The sequence below is a fragment of the Phoca vitulina genome, unplaced genomic scaffold (assembly GCF_004348235.1).
Source record: "Phoca vitulina isolate PV1807 unplaced genomic scaffold, GSC_HSeal_1.0 scaffold766, whole genome shotgun sequence".
Lineage (NCBI taxonomy): Eukaryota > Metazoa > Chordata > Mammalia > Carnivora > Phocidae > Phoca > Phoca vitulina.
The window spans coordinates 5,475-13,915 of NW_022590453.1; the positions used below are offsets into that span (position 1 = coordinate 5,475).

An 8,441-nucleotide genomic window follows, 5' to 3' on the forward strand; every position below is an offset into this window, starting at 1 on the left:
TAAGGGGATGTAGAATACATTTATTTACAAAATTATGGTTCAGTTACAGGGATTGAGATTTCTGTTTTGAAAAAAAAAAAAAAAATGACAGAATTTACAGAACCAAAAAGCTTTGCCCCTGGCCAGAATCTTCCTTTGTTCTACTGATTGCTTCTCTGTTCAAAGCATGTTTTGGAGTTTTGTGTTTTGGAAATGTCTGTATCTTTTTAATATCCAGTTTGTTGATAGCAAACCTTTGTCTTTTAAGGATGGATTTGATTTTTTGGAAGCCATTCAACAAGAAACTTTATGAATAAGATGGACAATCAAGTTAGATAATTTTAAAAACACCTCCATATGATTGTGGCTCATAATTGATCTGAGACTTGCCAAAATTAAGCTGGAATTTGTGTGTAAGGAAAACTATGAAGAATGTAATTGACCTGGACATATTCATTCTGCCCTGATTTTTTAATCATTCTCCATACTTTATAGTGATGTCATATGCATTTTTAATTGAACCTGGTCCAAATCTCATAATTACTAATAACCAACTGTGATTTTGAGCAAGTTTCCAAGCTTTAGTTTCCTCATTTGTTAAACAGGTTTAATTTGAAGCATTTTATAAGGATTAAGATAAGTTCCTAATATTTTGCCTAACCCATAGCTGATATTCAACACATGTGAGCTGTATTAGTTTCCTATTGCTACCTTCACAAATCATCACAAATTTAGTGGCTTAAACCAACGCAAATTATTATGCTAAAGTTCCATAGGTCAGAAGCCTAAGTTTTACTCTCATTGGGAGTAAAATTAAGAAAAAAGTTTACAATAACATCCAAAAGAATAAAATACTTAAGAATAAATGTAACCAAGGAGGCAAAAGACTTGTACAGTGAAAACTGCAAAACAGTACCAAAAGAAATTAAAGAAGATACAAGTAAATGGGAAGACCTCCTGTATTTGTGGAAGATTTAGTATGTTTAAGATGGCAGTATTGCCCAAAGAAATACCTATCAAAAGAGATTCAATGTGATCCCTATCAAAATCCCTGTGATGTCTTTTGCAGAAATAGAAAACCTCATCCTAAAATTTATATGAGATTTCAAGGTGCCCCAAATAGCCAAAACAATCTTTAAAAAAGAAGAACAAAGTTAGAAAACTCACACTTCCTGATTTCAAACCTTAACTACAAAGCTATAGTATTCAAAACGGTGTGGCACTGGAATAAGGACAGACATATAGACCAATGGAATAGAATAAAAATCATCCTTCACATATATGATCAAATGATTTTCAGAAAGGATGCCATTCATTGAAGGACAGTCTTTTCAATGAATGGTGCTGAAAAAACTGGATATTCACATGCAAAGAATGAAGTTAGACCCTTACATCACACCATATACAAAACATGAACCCACAATGGATCATAGACCTAAATGTAAGAGCTAAAACTATAAAACTTTTAGAATAAACCATAGAGGAAAACTTCATGACATTAGGTGTGGCAATTATTTCCTGGTCATGGCACCAAACACGCAGATAACAAAAGAAAAAATAGGTAAAACAAACTCCATAAAATGTAAAAACTTGCCCCCCAAAGGACACCATCAAGAGAGTGAAAAGGTGGCCCACAGAATGGAAGAAAATATTTGCAAATTATATTTCTAATAAGGGATTAATATCCAGAACACATAAAGAACTCCTACAACTCAACAAAAACAAAACTAAACGACTTAATTAAACACATGGCCAGAAGACTTGAATAGACATTTCTCCAAAGATATACAAATGGTCAACAGACATATGAAAAGATGCTTCAACATCACTAATCATCAGGGAAATGCACATCAAAACCCCAACGAGGGGGCGCCTGGGTGGCTCAGTCGGTTAAGCTACTGCCTTCAGCTCAGGTCATGATCCCAGGGTCCTGGGATCGAGTCCCACATCGGGCTCCTTGCTCCACGGGGATCCTGCTTCTCCCTCTCCAACTCCCCCTGCGTGTGTTCCCTCTCTCGCTGTCTCTCTCTCTGTCAAATAAATAAATAAAATCTTAAAAAAAAAAAAAGCTTTAAAAAAAAAAAAAACCCCAATGAGGTACCACTTCACACCCACCAGAATGGCTATTAGCAAAAACAAAAACAAACAAAAAACCCAGAATTTAAAAAGTGTTGGCGAGGATGTGGAGAAATTGGAACCCTTATACATGATTATGTTAAATGGCACAACCTCAAACAATTAAACATAGAGTTACCATAGGATCCAGTAACTCCACTTTTAGGTGCATACACAAAAGAATTGAAAGCAGGGACTTGAACAGATATATGTATAGCAGTGTTCACAGCAGCATTAATCTCAATAGCCAAAATACCCATCCATGGATGAATGGACAAACAAAATGTGATATATACAATGGAATATTACCTAATCTTTAAAGGGAACAAAATTCTGATACATGCTACAACATGAATAAGCCTTGAAAACATTATACCAAGTGAAATACACACACACACACACACAAAACCAAATACTGTATGATTCCACTTATATGAGGTACCTAGAGTAGTCAAATTCATATGGACAGAAAGTGGAACCGCAGTTAGCAGGGGCTTAGGGTAGAGGGGTTATGGAGTTTAATGAGGACAGAGTTTTAGTTCAGATTGGTGAGAAAGTTCTGGAGATGGATGGTGCTGATGAATGGACAACAATGTGAATGTACTTGATGCCCCTGAATTAAACACTAAAAAAAAAAAGATAAATGGTAAATTTTATGATATATATATATACACATTTTTTCCCACAATAAAAAGAGAAAAACCAAGGTGTTGGCAGGGCTATGTTCCTTTCTGGAGGCTCCAACAGGAAATCCATTTTCTTTTCTTCTCCAGAATCTAAAGCTACCTACTTTCTTGGTTTGTGGCCCCCTTCCTCCATCTTCAGATCCTGCAGCGAGGGGTCTAATCCTCATATCACATCGCTCTGACCTGTGTCCTCAGTCATATCTCCCTGTCCCTCTCACTATCTTCTGCCTCCCCTTCCACTTTGAAGGACCCTTGTGATTACGTTGGGCCCACTGGATAATCCAGTTTAATCTCCCCCATTTTAAAGTCAGCTGATTAGCAGCTTTAATTCCATCTGCACCTTTAATTTCCCTTTGTGTGCAACCTAACACATTCCTGGGTTCCAGAAAACAACATGGGCATCTTGCAGAGAAGGGGGACAGTCATTCCACTTACCACAGGAGCCATTAACATTACTTTTGCATTACTATAAAATAATATATGTAAGCAGAACTTGGAATAAAGGAACAAGCAAAATTAGGGAGGGCCTCTGAACTGAGCTTGACCTTGGATTTGGAGGAAATCACAGACACAGTAGCAGACCACATCACAGAAGAGATTCCAGGTCAGAGGCTTCTCACGAACCAAGCAGGTGTGCAAATCTGAATCCACCCTGGAATTTGAGCTTTAAAAATAAGGTTCAAGGGCGACAATTACAGTAAAAACAATAAATAGTTGCTTTATCAAATATATATATGTAATTTCGATCCGTTTGGTCATTTCAGTACACAAGACTGTGTTTCATCAAAGTGGGGTCTGATATCTGCCTCAGAAAGCCTGGTGTGATGGGAAGGTTCATGGGAAAAGGTAGACACCTGAGTGGTTTCTGATCCTTTCATGTCATAATGGTCCTCTGGGGTTCTAGCAGGTCAAAGCTTAACATTTCCTTGGCTCTTCTTTGAAGTTAAAGATTCAAGTTCAAGCCTTTCTTGATGAACCCTGATGTCATTTTCAGTACTCAGTGATTTGTTTGCAGCACAAGCCTGAGTGGGGACAATGCCTTATAATAGCACTACTTAGGGACTAGTTTTATCCCTTTACAAGTTGGAAATAACTTGCAGCCAGGACTATGTCTTTCTTGATGTGTGTCTCCCTTCCCCACCAACCAGGGTGTGCACAGAGTAGTGGTTGGGATGGACTGAGAAAGGTGGAAGTATCAGTTGGGGGGGGGTCTCTAAGCCCCTGAGTTGGGAGGGGAAGTGAACAGCTGGAGCCCAGGGTGATAATGATCCACTGACACAGGAGGAAGAAGGAAGTCCTGGGCATGGCAGGCAAGACAGAGCATTTGCTTGTTGTTCCTGAAGCTGCCTGGAAAGCGCAGGGTCACCAGGACCCAGATAATACAGCACTAGACCTGAAACTTCCTGCTGAGAAAAGATGAACTTTCCAAAGCCTCTTTCTCATGCCCAGCTGATGAGCCTCTTCACTTGGGATTTAGATGCAATCAGCTCTAGGAGATGTTCAGGTCACGAGGGGAGAGTGGGAAACATGCAGGAATGGCCAAGGAGAGATGAGGGCCACAGCACTGCAGCTTCTATGCCCTCCCTCCTGACAGCCTGCCTCACCCATGTGTCCAGGGCGCCAGGCCAGCCATCTGCCCGCCAGGCAAAGAACGGCTCTTGTATCCAAGAGTCAGGCCATTATGTAGCCTGACTTTCAAGTGGCTTTTTATAGAGTGCTTAAGTGATGGGCGCGGCAGAACGAATGAATACCAATGAGAAAGGCATCTGCTTTGCCAGGGAAATCAAGTTTATTAGCAGGTTACAAGGGAACGCCCTGGCACTTCCGAAGGTTCCCTGGGCAAGTGAACCAAGGGTTCCCTGGGCAAGTGAAAAAGGAACAGACCCCAGAGAAGGAAAGGGTGGGCAAGGAATGGTCTGCAGTAGGTGGGGTGAGTTTCATGGCTGCCTTACTGGGGTGGCTCCAGCCACGCAAACTGTGTTTTCTGCCCCTTTTGGTCGAATGAACCAGTGCCGGGTCAAAGCTCTGGAACCTTGGGCCCTCCCTCCTTGGTCCTCTGGCAGCCCCTGGGCTCTAGCGCACGAAAGAGTTGCAGGGCCCACAGCGTGGGCGGGGGACACATGGCGTGCAGGGGGCACAGGAATTAGAGACGCAAGACCCGGCGGATCCGCATGCATTCGTTGTGGCGCAAGGGTTGCAGGGCAGCCTGGAGAAAAAGAATGATGTGGAAAAGATGAATTGAGGGAGGCTTGTAGACTATATGAGCAGAATGCCTGTGGGATTTGACCTGACCTATAACAGAGAAAGCCACGGGCTCACCTGCTGTAAAGCTCCCTATCAAATTGCTGATGGTCTTCCCACCACGTAGTGCCCAAAGTGTTAGACAGAAACTAGAACTCTGGCTTTGACTCCCAACACTGTCCATTCCTAGGGAATGACCTTGGGAAAGTCACTTAGCTTCTCCAAGCCCCAGTTTCTTCACCGGCAGAATGGAAAGAATACTGATCCAACCTGCTTGGCAGTAAGTATAAGGTCAGATAAGGTAGTGTATGGAGATGTACACTCTATGCAATACAGTCTTATAAAATGTAAGAAATATCATTGATCTTATATCTATACGATCACAGTAGAATGCAAAGAATTGGCTGTACAATTTTAGTTTGTGCATCAAACAGTTCTTGCTTTTCTGTGTTTTTAACGATGGCCATATTATGTTTTCTGAGTTCTGTTTGATCATGTCTGGTGTGGAGGTATAATTTCCTTTTGAAAGTATGCAAACTTTGCCCAGAGTCCAACTGAGAAGCACGCTTATATGAGCCTCATCAGATACCTCCAGCTGGCTACTCACTTGCAGTCCTCGCTCTCCAGCAGGCCCCGGTACGTGTTGATCTCGCACTCCAGCCGGGCCCGCACGTCCAGCAGCACCTGGTACTCCTGGTTCTGCCGCTCCAGGTCACACCTGATCTCAGCCAGCTGGGACTCCACGTTGCTGATCATGCACTGCACCTGGCCCAGCTGGGAGCTGTAGCGGGCCTCGGTCTCCGTCAGCGTGTTCTCCAGGGAGTCCCTCTGTGCAGGGAAGATAAAGAATGTCACAGAGCCACTCCTCAGGGAGCTTCTCCATGGGGTTCCAGAGCAGTCCCAGGCTTCATGAGGTCACGAGAGTGTGGACAGTACCCTGAACAACACCCACCAGGTTGTGCTGGGCCTGCAGCTCAATCTCCAGGGCGTTGACCGTGCGTCTCAGCTCGATGATCTCCGCCTGGCAGGACTGCAGCTGCTCCGAGCTGGACACCACTTGCTTGTTCAGCTCCTCGGTCTGAAACAGCACAGGGGAGAAGACAGGGTCAGACCCTGCCTCAAGGGCCCCGAGGGGCCAAGTGTCCCGAGTGGCCATGTGCTGAGATGCCCACCTGGGTGGTGAACCATTCCTCCACGTCCCTGCGGTTGGTCTCCACCAGGGCCTCATACTGACTCCTGGTCTCGTTGAGCACACGGTTCAGGTCCACAGCAGGGGCTGCGTCCACCTCCACGTTGAGGCGGTCTCCAATCTGGCAGCGCAGGGTGTTGACTTCCTGAGGGAAGAAGAAGAATGAATAAGCCACAGAAATGGATCTACTGTCTATCTTCCTACTATAGGAAAATGAGCACAACAAAAATGCACTGAGGCCCAAGACTGACACAGATATGATGTAGGAATAAACCCAAATAAGGATCACATCAACCTCTTTCCCAGAAACCTGAAAGAAGCTCATATTTCCAATAAGACTAAGTCCAAACTCCCTGGCATGTGCAGGTCCTACCTCATTTCTCATCACATCCCTATAGGTAATGCATGCCAGCCATATCAGTCCATGGGCCAAATTCAATATACCTGCTCTACCACTTCTGTGTCTTTCCTCAGCCTCTTCCCCCAGATTGAAACATCCAAGTGTGAAATCCTCCTCCTTCCCATGACATGCCTGAGAAGAGTTCTTTATCTCTTTCCAGGTAGGCTGGATTATTCCCTGAACATGCTACTTGTACATCTCATATAGTACTTCTTTTCCTCTACCTGTATTATGTGTTGTCTTTACATGGCCACCTCCCCAGACTAGAATGGAAGCTCGTTGAAGAGAGGTGCATGTCTTATTTCTCTTTTTCCTCCATCTCTCCAACTAATTCAGAAACTAACAGTGATGAGGAGAGAGCAGGACTCAATAAATGGATGCCCTTCCTCAGCATCTCCAACACCTGCCCAACCCTCCTCCAGCTGCTTGAGAATAAGCAACCTACCTCACTCTGTGCTATGGATATAGGATCATCATTCTCTGGCTGACCTTGAGTTCTTCAGAGAGAGGTCCCAACCCAAGAAGCCTGATGGCAATTGCCTCCTGGTTGCCGATGCTAAAGTCTTGGCTCTGAAGCCTACTTTTTTTTTTCCTTTTCCTCTTACCTCCTCGTGGTTGCTCTTGAGGCTCAGCAGCTCCTCCCTCAGGGACTCCACCTGGGCCTCCAGGTCAGACTTGCACAGGGTCAGCTCATCCAGGATCCTGCGCAGGCCGTTGATGTCCGACTCCACAAGCTGCCTCAAGCCCAGCTCAGTGTGGTACCTGCACATACAGATCAGAGTGGGAGGATGAGGCAGGAAAGAATCCCACTCCCCCTGTCCTGTGTCTTGTGGATGGGCTGGTCTCAATCTCTTTTAGCTAATACAGGTTACTGCCTCTTTTCTCCCATGTTTCCCTCAGGCTCTGCACAGATAGACTGGAGAGACCCTTGACTTACCCTAACACCAGAAGGTGCCCACAGGGATTCATTAAATTGAGTCTCTCATTTTCCTCTCTATTTTGTTGGTTAATATACCACTATTCCCCAAGAACCAATACATTCCCCAAGAATAGTTCATATCAATCTCTGAATTTGGGGGTTTAAGAAGGCCTTCCAGAAATACCAATATAGACTGAAGAGCATGCAGCATATGAGTCTGGATTTCTGTTTGAAAATGGTTTTATATAAAGCCAGGCTTGTGAAGAGAAATGAAAAGGGTGAAATGGCTGCCTCTTCCCTTCCAGAAAATGTCCCATAAGACCATGAGAGAGCCACAGGGGTCTTAAAGGTCACCTAGCCTGAAAGTTTCAACGTACTTGGTTCTGAAGTCATCAGAGGCCAATTTGGCATTGTCAATCTGCACCACCAGCCTGCCGTTCTCAGACTTGGCACACAGAATCTGAAAACAAGAGTCTACTATGAGGGCCACTTGAACTTGAAAATGTCTTATTGTTCAAGGACAGTCAGCGGCTGTTGCACCCTCACATGGCACCCCCTCACCTTCTGCTGGAGCTCCTCGATGGTCCGGAAGTAGGACTGATAGCTGGGGCAGACGTAGGGCTCCTGCTGCTGGCACCACTCCTGGATGCGGCTCTCCAGCTCTGCGTTCTCCCGCTCCAGCTGACGCACCTTCTCCAGGTAGCTGGCCAGGCGGTCATTCAGGAACTGCATGGTCTCCTTCTCGCTGCCATTGAAGGAGCCCTCACAGAACCAGCCACAGTTGCCCACATTGGCAGGGATGTTACAGGCCCCGGGCAGGGTGCAGGTGTGGCAGCTGGGGGGCACGCAGGGCCGGGAGGAGCAGGTGGAGCGGCAGCTCAGGTTGGGCAGGCAGCAGTTGTAAGGCATGGT

General features: G+C 44.9%; 1 protein-coding gene across 1 annotated transcript; it reads right to left on the reverse strand.

The window, feature by feature from the left end:
- Positions 1 to 4,853: 4,853 nt before the first annotated feature.
- LOC116629401 (keratin, type I cuticular Ha1) lies at positions 4,854 to 8,438 on the reverse strand. Its single transcript, XM_032399696.1, has 7 exons — positions 8,091 to 8,438; positions 7,907 to 7,989; positions 7,216 to 7,372; positions 6,194 to 6,355; positions 5,974 to 6,099; positions 5,629 to 5,849; positions 4,854 to 4,986 (listed from the first exon to the last, which is right to left on the reverse strand). The coding sequence occupies exons 1-7, from the start codon at positions 8,436 to 8,438 to the stop codon at positions 4,854 to 4,856; spliced, it is 1,230 nt and encodes a 409-aa protein (XP_032255587.1).
- Between the last annotated feature and the right edge of the window lie 3 nt (positions 8,439 to 8,441).